Source organism: Myiozetetes cayanensis, unplaced genomic scaffold (genome assembly GCF_022539395.1).
Source record: "Myiozetetes cayanensis isolate MyiCay16 unplaced genomic scaffold, myiCay2020 scf20-37, whole genome shotgun sequence".
In the NCBI taxonomy this organism is placed as follows: Eukaryota; Metazoa; Chordata; class Aves; order Passeriformes; family Tyrannidae; genus Myiozetetes; species Myiozetetes cayanensis.
Window position 1 is genome coordinate 8,414,571 of NW_026087412.1, and position 15,672 is coordinate 8,430,242.

The 15,672-nt window shown below is 43.3% G+C and overlaps 1 protein-coding gene across 2 annotated transcripts in view; it reads right to left on the reverse strand.

The window, feature by feature from the left end:
* XYLT1 (xylosyltransferase 1) overlaps window positions 1-15,672 on the reverse strand; it is a 175,188-nt gene that overhangs the window by 82,538 nt on the left and 76,978 nt on the right. For both annotated transcript variants that reach the window (XM_050317853.1, XM_050317854.1), the window contains one exon: window positions 8,221-8,755. In XM_050317853.1, coding sequence (XP_050173810.1) covers window positions 8,221-8,755 — 535 coding nt within the window. The remainder of the gene's footprint in view (window positions 1-8,220; window positions 8,756-15,672) is intronic.

Consider the following 15,672-nt stretch of genomic DNA (forward strand, 5'->3'; position numbering starts at 1 on the left):
TTGGTGACAGAAGCAGCTACTGGGGGATGGGAGTACTCTGTTCTTCCTTACAAAGGTGCCAATCAGGAATAACTTCTTTGACACAGCTAGATGATAAATCAGTGGCATACCAAGGATACTAAAATAGTGTGAGCAGGGAATCAGGGCTATTCACTTCTAACATGCTCTCAAACTATCAAAGATGAGCATTTATTTGGAAGACTAAATATACACTAAGCAATTTCAAAATCTCTCTCAAGGTTGCTCAGCTACAGATTCTTGTCATTCAGTTTTTCTATAGAAGTCATGATTACCCACGGAGAAAAAAGGCTGATGTTTTAAAACTACCTTCTGCATAAGAAACGTTTGCAACAGAAACAAGTAAATTATGATTTGGAATTTAAAATGGCATTAATGTCCTGTAAGATTGGCTTCATGCCTAGATTGCTGGAATTTTAATTCAGAGTAGATCTCTTAAACAGCTCTTCCTCATTTCCAAGGAAAGACATTACAAAACAGCCACTGGTCTCATAAAGCTCAGTGACTCCCAAAATACATCAAATAAATGTAGATTTTCAAAAACTTGCCTGAAGCGGGGTGCATTCTCTTTAACTATGTACTTAATACTGTAACAAACTCTGCAAAAAGTTAAGGTATTTGTTTGAAGAAGCCACAACAGAGGAAAATTCTTTGCCTCAGCTCAGGAGGAAGAAATTAAATGTCAATACTTTTCTCCCCAGTTAGTAATGCAGTCAGTGCCACTGGCTTCAAACTAAACTGCAACAGCCTCGAGCTGCAGACAGCAAGGATTTCTGGAACAAAACACTTCCCCAGTCTCAGAATAATAGTTCATCAGCTACAGATTCCTGTGAAAATACAGTACTACTTTGCTAAGCAATGGTATTTCCAGAAATGCAATGGTTAGAAAGATAGAGCTGAATTTGTGCTCCTTGTGTCCTTGGTGACATTTTAGGCCTAAACCAAAACAAAAATCTGAAAGTAGCTGTTGCTTGATTACAATTACTACGTAACACTGACATTCTAACACGGTTTTGTTATGGTTGCAAAGTCAAATTAGGAAAGAATATAACACTGAGACTGCTTGTGCAACCTTAACTCAAGCTCAGTTCAGCACTAATATGCACAACTGCCTGCCTACCTTTGAATGAAATTAAGATAATTAGATGCTGTGTTTCCTCTTCAGGGTCTGTCTACTAAAAACACCATAATGAGTCCACTTCAGAGATACACCACCTGTTTTATATGAAAGTCATCGTGTTTCTAATATGGCTCAACATACTGGGGTGGGGGGGGTGTGTTGGGTTTGGTGACTTTGTTTTGGGTTTGTTTTTTTTGGTCCTCCTCATTCCCCAATCCCCCACCCCTCTCCAGCTCAATACCACTGCACCAACAATTTTCTTTAGCCACAGTTGTATTTGGCTTTCCCCACCAACACTCTGTCCACACATTTCAGGATCACTGGGAAGCATTAACGATCACTTAAGTACTTTTCTTTCATCTCTGCACATACACAGTAATCTTTATCAAAATATTCACTGAGCTTCTGCTACCCTCATGCTCTCTTCCCAGGAGGTTTGCAGCGAGGACATACTTAGCCATTATCCTCTCCCACGCTTGCCCACACTCCCCCTTTAATGCTCCATGAAACGATATCATTTTCCAAAACAGAGACTTGGTGAGAACTGGGACTGCTGACCATAAATTTTCCAGCCCTTCTGCCCCCCATTCCTTGTGTCATGCACTGCTCTTGGCATTTCCTTGAGATGCCATTTCCTAGGATGTTTTTCTGCAGCCTGTCAGGGACCAACTCTGCAGCCTCCAGATCCACAGGTGTTCAGACAGGCCTAACGTGGAAAACGTGATCAGACAGCAGCATCACGTGAAAAAAAAAACAAGAGGAACATCAGTCTGATCTCATTCTCCCACTTCTAAACTTGCAGATGATCTAGACAGGAGCTGTCTGTATTTAAATGGAAGGATTAATTGTCACAGACACCCAACAGTTTTCCCCTCACTGAAATTTCTTCTAATCTCAAAGCTGAAACTATGCAAGACAGCGCTGACAGAGCCAACCTGTGCTCATAACGGCCTTATTTTTGGAAGAAAAATCCTTGAGCTCTGTACCACAAGCTCATCCTTTGAAATATCAGTCTCCTGTCCTCAATATTGTAGCTGTCCCAGAGAGGCAGGGAGGTGGCAAAACCATGTCACCCTAATTTGGGATGCCACAAGGACACTTCTAGCAATTCCAGTTCCCTCACAAGGTGTGCACACACCTTCCTTCTGCAAAGAAACTTGTCCAGCTTGTAACCCACTGTCCAGATCCAGTTTCTAAGGTTAATTCATTCACTTTGGCCCTCCTGCCATGGAACAACTGAGCTGTGAGCAGGGGGAAGCATTTTGTAGCTCTTACACCAAGGCTGCCCCCATCACTCCCTTCAAATGACCAGAGGGCACTGGTCACACTCACAGCAAGGCAGGCAGACTGGTGACAGGGGCTTATGTGCACTTTGGGTCCTAGCACTGACATGCATTTTCATCACCTAAATGATATACTGCATTATTACCTACATCCTAATTTTAACTATCCAACCTTACACATGTGGTCATAATAAAAACCTGAGAATCACTGGCCACAGACATTCTTCCCGAAAGAATGTCTCATTTTTCTCCTCAAAGTGCCACAGCTTCACTCATTTTATTCGAGTAGGCTCTGCTTCACACATGGTGGGGGGAGAAACACACGAGTTATTTCATAAATTCATTTCGCCTAAAATGCAAATACTGAATCTTGAAATGGCCCTTTATAATGAAAGTAGTGCTGGAAAAATGGTCTCCAGAACAGCACACAATCTCTGTACACGGTGTAATTACATCTCAGCATTCTGCAGAATACCAGTGTATGGCTTAAACGCTATTAATTGTAAGCAGTTTTGTTCCACAGGATGTTGTTCGCCGATAACTACTCAATTAGGGTTATTTTGCAATTAGTCTACTCACAATAAATTTATTGCAACCAGAGTCATCTGTGGTGCAGCAAATTAAACTGCTGTCTGGGCTGCATGTGTAGTGGCTCTCACAGGCTCCTTAAACCATGTATAGCTCACCACAGTGATTTTGTCACACTAGCAGATTAAACACAGAGAAAAGCAGCAGCAGCCAATGTCATTTTGAATCCTGAAACCAGCAGAAAAAGACAAATCTGGGGTTCAATGATCTGTAGATCAAACCCAGCGAGTCCAAAAATGCGCTGCCAAACACTTAAAAGCTGAACAAATCAAACGTCCATACGTCACTGTGCATACATGCACAGTGAGTGGATGAAATCCTCTATTTGCTTAGTTACAGGTCCCATTCTTTTAAAACTTTATAGAGGATGCTCTCATTTCCATGCCTTAAAGAACAGCTCTGCTCCACCCCGTAACTATTTGGCATCTTAGTGGCTTATTCTCTCCCTTCCTGCGAATCACAGCTCTTTCTGTTGAGTGCTTTGAAACAGTCGGATAAAAACACTACAGACATTCAGATTGCTATTACCTGTGTGTATTATTCAGTAAACAGAGCTCCAGAGCCCTTTTCTCTCAGTTTGAAAACCAAAAGGTTGTGTTTTCTAAAACAAAATGGAAAATTTTCTCCTCAGCAGCCTGTAAGAAGCTGAAAGCTCTTCGATGTGCCAGAGCAGCATTATCAATAAGCAACCCGGGAGAAGGCAGTCTGATGAATGATGTGGAATGAGGGTAGCTTGATTATTTTCCTACATTATTATAAGCTGGGTTTACTCCACAGGGAAGAAGGCAGCAGAAAACCTGTTTGATTTAAAAACTAAGAAAAGACAACAGAAGAGCCAGAGGGAAATAAATCAGGCTCACTTGAGGATTTCTGCTTTCCTAGAGACTTTTCTTTCACCAGAAAACACCCCTCAAAAAACCCTGCTACATATCTTTAGTCTACCTAGAGCCATAGATTTGGGTCAAGAATAAACCCAGTTGGGTAATTAATGACAAGGATTAGACCAGTCTCCCCCAGGGATATGGCAGCCCAGAGAAGGTGGCCCAGAGGAGGCCTGATGCAGATATCCCTTGGCCCGGTGCCTGTGATGACTCACAGACCTCATGGATCTTGTGCTGATGACTAAGGAGGAACTGTGCTCAATATCCATCCAACAAACTTGCAAGGGAATTCAGAGCTACAAACTACCACGATCCACATGGAAGTGAAAACCAGAGAACCAGGGAACTGAACCCAGCCAGTGGGTCAGCAGCTGGGCTACTTTCATCACGAAAGGAAGACTGTGAGCAGAAATCACAACTTCAGTATCATGTTGAAATGTGGAGTTGTATAATTGCATTTGCATTGCTGCCCCTTGCTGTTGGGCAGCAATCTCAGCAGTCATGGTCAGGGTCACAGTCTGTGCTCCTGCCCATGGTAATAAGAGATTCTGCTGGCAGCAGATCACTTGTGCTTTGTCAAAGAGGATTTTATCTAGGTACAGAGCGAAGATTATTTTAGAGGTAAGAATTCCCATTTAAACTTCTGCTTCCTCCCAGTACCCCTGCACAAGAGGAGGGCCATGTGTGATGACAGGCAAAGAAGGGAGGCAGCTGGTCCATGGCCACCAACAGCTTTGGTGAGCAGAAGCAAATCTGTCACATCACAGGAATCAAGTGTCCCTAGTCTGGCCTGTACAGGACTAGGCTGAAGGTGGCCCCCACAAGGACACAATCTGCCACACTGTCCACAGGTTGATGACCTCCATATCATGTCTCCTGAGAAGAAATGAACTCCCCAAAGGATGTCTCCCTGTACCCTCTTCTCAACCTGCAGAGGACTGGATTTGCCCTTTCCTCATCTAACCTTGTGCTGTACCTACATTCCCCCTTTCCCATTTGCTGACTGCATTGTCCCTAAAACACACTTCTACAAACTCCAAACATTCCCTTCTGAGTGAAGGGAGACTTTCAAGCTGCCTGTTGTCCTGATCTCAGCCAAGACTTTGGATAAGGCTGCATATAAAGCCTATGACACCAGTGTCCTATTCCATAGCATTTCTGCCCTGTTTTTAGGGCCAGCTTGCTGGGAAATGCCATCTCACGTGCTCTGCAGGTCAGATAACTGGTAAAGCTGCCCTGTCCTGTTTTGCTGCTTCAGAAACAATGCCCTTAGAGAGACTGCAGCCCCCAAAGAAATAACACCTGCATGTCAAACAAGTAGTGAATATCATGCTCTTGGTTTCAACAATCCCTTCTTGTATACGGTGAAGATAGTTATAATCAACTTCCTTTGCCTGTTGCCTTTGGAAACAATAAAATATTTAAAAAAGAAACAGCTTGTACGATCCTGTCCCCGTTGATAACCACCCAAGTGAACATATCACTTAACATTTATGACAATCCAGTTGGATGGAGCCCATGACTGATAGCTACACTTAGCAACGTTGTGGTTTTGATCAGCTGAGACAAGATCCAAGGGGATTAAACAATGGATGACATCTCAATGGAAACCACAGCACTGGGAACATGTTTATATGTTGGGATAATGATGAATGTGCTGCTCCAAATGCATAAATATTTATACTTCACAGCTCTGCTGAAAACAGACAGGAAACCTTTTTTCAAACAAAACTGAAGGGAACAACACTCACATGTTGAATACAGACTCAGGACCCCAGTGTCTCACTTATGCTGACAAACAGCATGTAGCTTTTTTAATGCACAAAGTAGCAAGACCTCCTACTCACAATCTCTCCCTACCAGCAATCCTAACAGTGGGGTGTCTATCCCCAAAAGCTGATGGCCAGAGCTTCAGAAACATCCCCTAACCAAGTTCATCTCCTTTCAAGGACCCCAGAGTTGATGAAACCACCTTTGATGAGGGATGGAGCCACTCTGTGAGTGAATGACAGCACTATTTATGTACTACAGTGCGGAGGACAGATATGGGACCACAACTCAAACTCAGATAATGTATCTTGAACAGGGTTGTGAAATTCAAGGGACCTACAGATTTCCTGAACATTTCACTGTGTCTTATTACAACGGAAGCATTTATATCAATGTCCTATGTACATACATGCTGAAAGGCTTCAAGTGTAAAGTCTAACACTGTACTTGGTTCTAAGATCACACTATTATCCCAGATGCAGGGCACGAGAGATAAAACCTGTATTTAAAAAAGAAGCAATAAATATTTCTTGAGAAACCTGTTTTTAAGAATGGCAGGTTTTTAAAACTTCTGGAAAGTCACCCTTTATCCCTGGGAGACAGATTACCAGGCAGGGGATGGAATCATAGGTGTGTGCAAAATTGCACACTTGCAGTGTGTGCCCATGCTAATGACAATACATCTTCCAGCTCTCTCCAGGACATCACTTGCATATTTGTATACGTGATGCATTTACTCTACACAAGGTATATAGCATCTATTACATTACTAAGAGTTCCTTGATCCCAAAAAGTGTAGGACAGTGTCTGCAAGGTGCTGACTTCCATCAACAGACCAGAGCTGACTGCCCTGTCATTAGGAAGGAAGAGGGAAGGACAGCAGGGACATGTTTTTCACCCTGAATTCCATCTTTGGCACCTCACTGGGACCTCAGGGACACCCAGGGGTACTCACTGATGCTCAGTCTGTCACTGATGTCTGGGTTTGCTAAATTCTTAATTCTCTGCTGTCCTTTTTATCTCCCCTTCAACTTGTGCTGCCTTTGTTGTTCCTCTTCCCATCTTCCCACTGAACACCAAGCCTTCTACCTGCTCCATTAATTCTTGGTCTCCAATGTCTGTCCATTCAGCTTAACAACTTGGAATTATTTCCATGATAAGAGAGGCAGAAAAAACACCAAAAGAGACATGGTAAAAAACCAAAACAGAACAGCCACAGATGCACTGGGGTGGGGAATGGGGTGCTCACACCATTCATCCTTTTAACATGCACCATCTAAATTAAAAACCTAAGAATCTTATTACAGGGAGATGCGCTTGGTTAGAAACATTCTCTGGGGCACCTCTTCTTTTCCACTGTTTGTACAGGGAATTTAACCTCCTAATTTAGGCAATAGCAACATGTACCATCCTCTCCACCACACTGAAACCACCCTATAGCACCCACTGCTTTGTGATGGTGCAATAAACAGGTACTGCGAGGGTTAGAAGATGTAACTAAATATTCCTAATGAAAGAAACTAAACATCCCCTAGTCCCCATGTTTACTCTGTAATCTCAAAGCAAGACCTATCCTCTAGTTTGTAAAAGTTCCTCTCCACTTTCAGCTCTGCCAAAGGCATCAGCACATCCTTCTGTGCGTGGGCTGAAGTTACAGGGTGGGGACTCTGGACTGTTATATAAACAAATGCTGCTGTGGATAACACTGCTTCTTGATCAATACCCACTTTGATCAACTGATCAATGCTGGTGTTTTTTTTTCTTTTAGAAGGCACTTTGCTCTGTGGGGAGCATATAGCATGGTGAATGGTGGCACGCGAAGCAGCCTCGGAAAAGTAGGAAAAGGTCAGCTCAGAAATGCAAACTGACAGCAAGCTGAGAGGTAACTTGTGATCTGAAGGCATGGAGAAACCAAAGGCAACAAATCAAAGCTTGGCTTAGGCCAGCAGAGGTAACTGACTCTCTACAGCAGTGATTTTGAAAATAACTTTTGCTGATTCAAGAACATTAAAAATAGAAGTCAGCCACAAAACTGGATTTTCCCCATGCTTTTGAAAATTTTTTTACTATACTTCTGATAATTACCTGGGTTATCAAAATGCTTAGGATTCCACTGTGCCAGAAAAATAGCCATATGGCCTTAACAGCAATGCCACTCATTTATTGGTTAGCATAAAGCACCAACATACACAATGGCTGTTCCCTGATCACTAAAAAGCATGCAACTCCTGCACAGAATAACCAGACTTTGGCTATACTTCTATCTCTGTAGACTAAGATCTAGAAGAAACAAGACTAGCAGCTGAATACCTAGATCACACTATGCAATAAAAATCTGGTGGCAGTGAAAAGATATTCTATAGGAATCGACCGAGGATCTTGTGACATCCATATAATTCCCTGTTTAAAACACCGTCAAACCCTCCCTTGTTTTCATGGGCTAAGCACATTACACACTCCTGCAATAAAGCCCTTTTTCTCATCAGAAGGCCAATACAAATACACAGAGTTCCTTCCCCGAGACATTGTGTTATTTCTCCTTCACCATCGACCAACTTACCCTCCAGGGCACAGAAACGTGTCACCTTCTCCGGCATCAGCTTCCCGACCTTGTGCTGGCAATACACATCCGCGATCTCCTGCCGACACTGCTTAGACTTAGAGCGGGACATGGCTGAGATTGCCTCTTTGCCCGTCACCTCACACTTTGGTGGTTGGTCGTATTTCAGTTCAGGGAAGCTGTTTTCAATTTTTTTTAAAAGATGCTCTTTGGGAGACCTGTCAATCTCCTTCAGATTGTTGTAGTTGTTGCTGCTGCTGCTGTTTTTTCCAGGGTGATCGCTGAACTGCACCACCTCATTGGAGTTCTTCCCCAGCAGCAAGTTCTCCTTCATCTTTTCCTCTTCCAGTTTCTTTCTCAAGTGCTCCTTTTGCTTGCTAAGGGGTTTTTTCACCAGCTCAGACTGGTGTTTTTGCCTCTGAGTCCTGGGAGCAAAGTTACTGTTATCAATAGTTTCAAAGTCCTTGGGGACTGAATTTTCATTATTGCTGTCTGTTCGCATTTTCTCTTTCGGTCGGTGGGAAAAATAGCCATCCTATAAATGGGGAAAAAAATTATACTCATCTTACTAAAATAGTCATATCCCATGCATTACAAGCATTTCTTACATGACAACATAAATCAATTGCAATCCAACATACTGCAAAAAATCCCCACATTGGGGTTCACAGCAGAAAGACAGAGCTAAGAGGCCTTTGAGCTGCCCAAGTCACCCACACTGGCACCCCCTTCCTCAGTGGGCCACAGTCCAACCCCCATCTCAGATGGAGCAGGGGGGTTTTACTCAGGTTTGTAAGCAGTGATTAACCAGACACTTCACCCTGACACCATTAAACATCAATGACAAAACCAATACAGATTTCAGTGGAGCGAGAACAGGTCCTTTAGTGCTTTCCTTCCCTCCTTGAGATATAATGATTACAATTTGATATCCCAGGAACTGTCCCATTCCTCTGCAGAAAGAACCACCTGACCACGGGACTATAGCCTGAGCTTTCTTCCAGTGAAGCAACTTTGCTACAAACCAAACCCCTCCCAATCTTATTTTTTTTCCCCAGTTTCTACATACTAGAACTTTGGAAAAGCGTTCCCATCGGGTGGGTGCACTGCAGGCTTCCTGCAGCTGGGAAGCTGTGGGAGCAACAAGCCCTGTGTGAGCAGCTGCAGACATTTGGGCTCCCTGGGAGGGTCAGAGCCAGGCTCAGGTGTTGGCTCTTAACCATCATATTAAGAGCTTCTCCACACTGGGTGCTCTTTGAAAAGTACACAGCCCATAATGTTGCAATGTTTAAAATATATCATATAAAGGAAAAGGAGTAGACCATGTAAAATACTTGTCTGCAGCAGAGTAAGGCTTTGCTTCACGATTTCATCCCTGTGACAGGTGGAGACTTAATACCACGGGAACTTGTCCTTGCCCATCAACAGCACAGTGAGTTTACAACAGCAAAGAAAAGGGAGGAGTCTCACAGGGTCTGAGAGACAGCAGAGAACGTGGCAATCTGCTCTAGGAAAGATGTGACAGGCTAGAACAGAACCAAGGGGCACTTACATGTGTCTATCGAAGGGGACAGCCAGGGGTGGGTGAGGCTGAGCTGCCTTTGCTCCAGCCATGGAAATCAGTCCTCAGACTAATAGGGGACACAATTTTTAGACCCATAGGCCAGAAAACATCATCATTTCTAAATGTGATCAGTAGCAGATGAAATGAATGATGAATTGTTATTAAAACATCTGAAGACAGGAGTATAAATATTGATAGACTGTTTGAGTCTGTCCTGTTTCCTTTCCACTTGTGGAAGACCTAACCAAAAATCAGAGGCTGGGAAATGACAGCATCGCTAATGATGACTGATGGGATCATCTTTTAGCACCTGTGAATCACATTTTGTATTCAAAACATTTTACCAGCATGAGCTAATCCTTTCTCACACCTCTTCTGGGAGGAACTAAACACCCAGGGTTTGCAGAGAAAGGGGAGGGAGATAATGACTTATCCAAGGCCATGCAGGAAGTCAGTATCAGTTTGACCTTTGCAGCTCAGCAATGAGAAATGTTTGAATAGTTTATCCACTTGAAGATGTTGTTTTGTGAGAGGATGAAGTGATTCTCTCTCCATGAATATGCTCAGTCTGCAATTAGCTTTAGCAGTCCAACACAGAAGGATACAGAGGAATTAAAATAAAAAAAAAAAAAGCCCCACAAAAACCCTGGCAACAACTCACAAACCAAAATGCAAACATTTTTCAAACAAACAATATCTTTCTAGTTTAGGGAGAAAATTTTTTTTTTTTAATTTCAAATTTTAAGGGCACACGTGAAATTAAATTCTTTTTTCTGTCTTCTTTTTTTTTTTTAAGGAGAAGAAAAGAACAGCATTTTATACAGAATCAGAGATTCACTGAAGTAGAAATAGACTTTCAGGATCATGGACTCCAACCATTACCCCAGCACTACCAAGTCCACCACTAAACCATGTCCCCAAGTGCCACACCTACAAGTCTTTTAAATCCCTCCAGGAATGGTGACTCCACCACTGCCCTGGGCAGCCTGTGCCAGGGCTTGACAACCATTTCCATGAATAAATTTTTTGTAATATCCAACCCAAATCTTCCCTGGCACAACTTGAGGTCATTTTCTCTTACCCAGTCACTTGCTACCTGGGAGACAAGGCGAATCCCCACTTGGCTACACACCCCTAAATCCTAATCTGTACAGCAAATGCATTGTTTATAAAGGAGTTAATAAAGGAAGAGGAGGTGTTCACTGTTGTTTTCGTGTGGTAATTATTACCCACAAATGAGATGCTGGCCTGAACCAGAGCAACAGGCACATCCACCCCCCATGTCCCCAAGAGCGCACAGCCTTGCCCACACTCTGCCCTCCTGCCCCACCCAAACCTCTGGAGTTTGACAAAGTGCCAGAAGATGAGGTGAGGGCCTGTTTTTGTTTCAAACACCATCTGACATAATATCTATGTGGTGTTCCCGTCAAGATCTTTGCTCTCCGTGTTTCTCCCCCTGTGCCCAGGAGTGCTGGACAAGCTGTGCAGCTTCCCTGGGAGTGCCAGAGGCTGCAGCTCCGGGCTCTGAAGCAGTGATCCCACCTGGCTGCTGCGCTGCACTGGCACAGAGCAGTAGAAAGCTGTGAAGAAACCTCAGGAGAAAAAAGCAAAGCAAACAGCAGATTTACTGGTGTGCAGTTCACCTCTTTAAACTGTCTTCCTCCTTCAAGTGCTTTGCCCCCTCTGGGAAATGCTTTTCCAAGTCTACATGCTGGAATCTGAAATAGCAAATGAATTCTAAATGCTTCAAAGGCAGACACAAAACGAAGCTCAGCTGTAACTCTTCCCTGCCTGCAGGGACAGTGAACACCACAAAACCTCCCCACAGGAGGACACCCAGTGTTTGCAGGGGCATCCCTCTGGGAGGAGCAAGGACTAAAAATAAAGCAGGGCCTGTACAACAACTGTAAAACCAAGAGCTATACATTGAAAAATAAGGACATGAAACAAATACCCCAGTTGGACAGTGAAATCCAGCCTCACACAATCCCACACCTGTTGGTGTAAGTGTTAAATACCAAAAATGCAAGTGTTAAACACCAAAAACTTCCGCCCACCTCTGATTTGCATTTCTCTCTCGATTGCTGTCGCCACAGCCAAGCATGATTTTTACAGTATAATGATTTCAAGACAGGCTCCATACATGACAGCAGAACGCACACATTTGCAGTGCAGAGGAAATGAAACTCAGCACTCTGAGCTTAGAACAGCAGCAGCTGCTGACAATAAGTTGTGTTCATTTGTGAAGTTCAGGGGTACAAACAAAAGCAGCACGTCTGGTTTTCAGCTGGCTACAGGAAGATGGGATTTACTTGCTCTGCAGTATTTTATTTTTACAGTGCTGGATTAACTGCAGACTTTGTCATGGATGTCTGAGACATTCAAGACAGGACAAAGTCATCTTGCAGAGAGATGATCGGGAAACCAGGCAATCCCAGTTCTGACAGTACCATGGCACATATGTCAGTGTGTTCACCATCTGAATCATCATTTTTCTCTCAACTTTTATCCACCTATTTGTTAGTAGCATCTCCTTATTTCTGTGCTTGCAAATCACTGAAAAATGGAAGGCTATCCCAGGACGAAATGAGAAGCAGAGAGCCTATTAATATGGCCTGTATGTGTCCACAGTCAAAGATGAAAACACTATTTTCAAACCAACACCAAACACTGCTATTTTTCATTTTGTATAGATCTCATCCAAAGAACACAAAAAAAGTTATCGGGGAAAGCACCATTTTTGTCTTTGCAACAGACCAAACCTCTCTACAACAGACACAGATCAGAGGAGGCTCTATCCAAAGTGAACTCATTTGAGAGGCTACCCTATTACATGACTCAGTATTATAAGGTGTCAAACACAGCACATGCCACCCAAGAGAACATATTTCAACTGTGCCTCTCCTACAGTCCTACCCTCTGTCAGTTTAAAGCCCTTTCCTCTTGTCCTATCACTCCATGCCTTTGCAGAAGTCCCCCTCCAGACCCTTTAGGTACTGGAAGCCATTAAAAAGAAATCTCTGGAGAGTTTTCATCCCTTTGCAGGGCCATACTCCAAACATGAAGTGTGACATTGTGCATGTGTATCATCAAACACAGGCCTAAGAGAAGGATTTCCACAAGCAGAAATTTTCTGTCCTAACTTCATCAGGAGACACACAGAGAGGTTAACTGCCGAGTACTCGATGGCAAGAGCCCTGTCAGGGAGAGTTTTAATGACTGTGGGGCCTCTTCTGTGCCTGCAATTCAGCAATAACAAGCAAATACTCTGAAACCGGGAAAGAACAGTCTGTACCCAGGAGTGTGCATGAGATCCCTGCCAATTACATACTGATTGCCATTGATTCTAAAAATAATATTATAACATTAATACAAAAATAACATTTTAAGCTCAGAGCCATTTCATGTAAGGAGAGAGTTTGAATTCTGCTCCAAATTCTTCTGCTTGTTGAACACGCAGATCTTAATTCTCCAGACTCCAACTTTAATGTGTTTTATTAAAGTTTGTCAGAAACAGCATATGCTCTTTGGTATATTAGCCACTATATCTACAGTGATTGAGGGTCTGGGGCTCAGGTACTGTGAGTTTGTTTGAATTCAAAGTCCCATCTATCTCAGGAAGAAAAGCCTGTGTTTCTGCAGAGACTGCAATCTAGTGAGAAAACCATGGAATAAATTGCTGCTGTAACATACTACAGACCCAACAACAGCAGCTGCTGCTCACTCCACCTAGCACAAATACAGAGAATTTGGAAGAACTTTACAACTGTCTGTAATGACAAAGGGATTGTAATGACAGCCTGTTAACTCTTTCAGAGGCTTTTGCAAGTGCAACCCACACCAGCTTAGCCAGGTAAGGTTACATACCTGCAGACTGCCTCTCTCCAGACATTTCTCACTTGCATCTGTCAACTACACTTGCATCAAAATTAAGCACACTCAAGCACAAACATGAATTTGGGATTGCCCAGTTTAGACAATCTAGGTCACAAATTCTCATATACTCTTTCAGGCACAGCTCTGTATCCTGTGTGCTAAAGGCAGGAGGTTAAAGGCTGTGGCTGCAACACTGGCCAAGTGAAAGCTCTAACATGCCAGCACATTCTCTGTGGGGTGTCCTGCTGTAAGACCAGCAGACACTACAAAGCCATTGGGTACCAACTCACACCGACTGCCCCTGGAAGGAATCCTCTGCCAACAGCCAGGGTGAGGCAATGACTGCTCATTTTTGCAATGCGCAAAAAGCCAACACCAGACCAATTTCAAATCTGCTTTCAGAGAGATAACCTAACGTGCATCTAAATCAGCAGAGGCTCAAACACAGCAGACTGGTGTGCACCAGCTCTTGCTGAGGGGACAGCTTGGGACAGCAAAGCCAAGGGGAAGAGCCCACACCGTGCAGGTGGGCACTGCTCCAGCATCACCTGCTACACACCTGCAGAAGCACAGTGCTGTTAGAAGGCTCCTTTTGTAGAGGCTTTGTACAGAAAGTTAAAGAAAACCTTAATCAGTTCACAAAGGCACACAATAAGAGCTTGCATTTATCTGTGAGAGGTGTTCATTGCATTGTACAGAGCATTTCCTCCTGACAAAAAGAAAATGTTCCTTTCTCAGGAAAAGTTATTCATTGTATGATTTCTGTATAAACCAAGGCCTATAAATACTACACAGATGGATGGACCATGTGCAATCAAGCCCTGAATGGCAAATGTTCACAGTTTCAGTTTATCTGACAACTGATTTTCTCCCCAGCACGGAAGAATTTGCTGTCTTTTTGTACTGAGAACATATTCTCATATTCTTCCCTTGGCAAAGCAGGGTACCTCTTAAAGACACAGCAAAACAAACCAGAAATACGCATATGCACACATTGAGCAACAACAAAACACACAGACCTTCCTCTAAATACAAAGTACTGGACGTGCTGGCCTTGAGGGCCAGGTATAAATCTAACACCTGTACTATAAAAAGCTACATATTTTTCCTCCTGTCACATAATAGAGCACATCACAGTTATTGACCTCATGTGAAAATACGCAGTGACTGGGCAGTCATGAAGGATCACACACAAATGAGGCCCCCCAGAGCTGGTGCAGGCACTTGTGCCCTTGCTGGGGTGAGCTGTCTGGATGCACGACCCAAACCAGCTCACAGCTCCAGGAGGTGGGGAACAGCTTCAAACTCTGCATCGTATGTCAAAGCCTCAAAGAGACCTGGTCAGCTTTTATGGGACCATCTATCTTACCTGTCCTGTGACCAAGAAGAATTTAAACAGCACTATGAGAAGATAATTAAAAAACCTTTCTGTTCAATATTAATCACAGCTCTGTGACATATTATTTTGCAGTGCTTGTTAATTATTCACTAACGACACCTTCCAATTGTCAGAAGATGGCATCTCTACAAGCAAGGACTGCTGCTGGATTAAATCTGTTTTACCTGCTCTTGCCTTTGTGCATTTGAGGACTGTTTCTTAGCTGAAATCAAAACCTTTTGCCTTCAGAAGTATAAAATTTACACTATGGTTTTGAAAACAAGAGCAGAAATTATAAATATTCCTTATGCTTCAGTGGGCTCAAAATCTGATTTCATCCCATTTTTTTGAAACAGCTGGGCATCCGTCTCCCTTGGCACATGGCCGAAGAAACTTTTCAGACCATCCATTCCATGGGCAGCTGCAGGCTGCCAAAATAAAGAGCATGGCAAATTCAGCCTCATGGCTGGTTCCCAAATCCATCCTGGGAAGCAGCTTCACTCAAATCTCCTTTCCTGCAAAAGTCCAAGAAAAAACATCTTTCTCCATCACCATAAAGTAAAACCACAGGGCATTTTCCTGGAAATGTCTAAATGCTCACTGTTGTGCTAAATGCACACAGAAGGATGGTCAT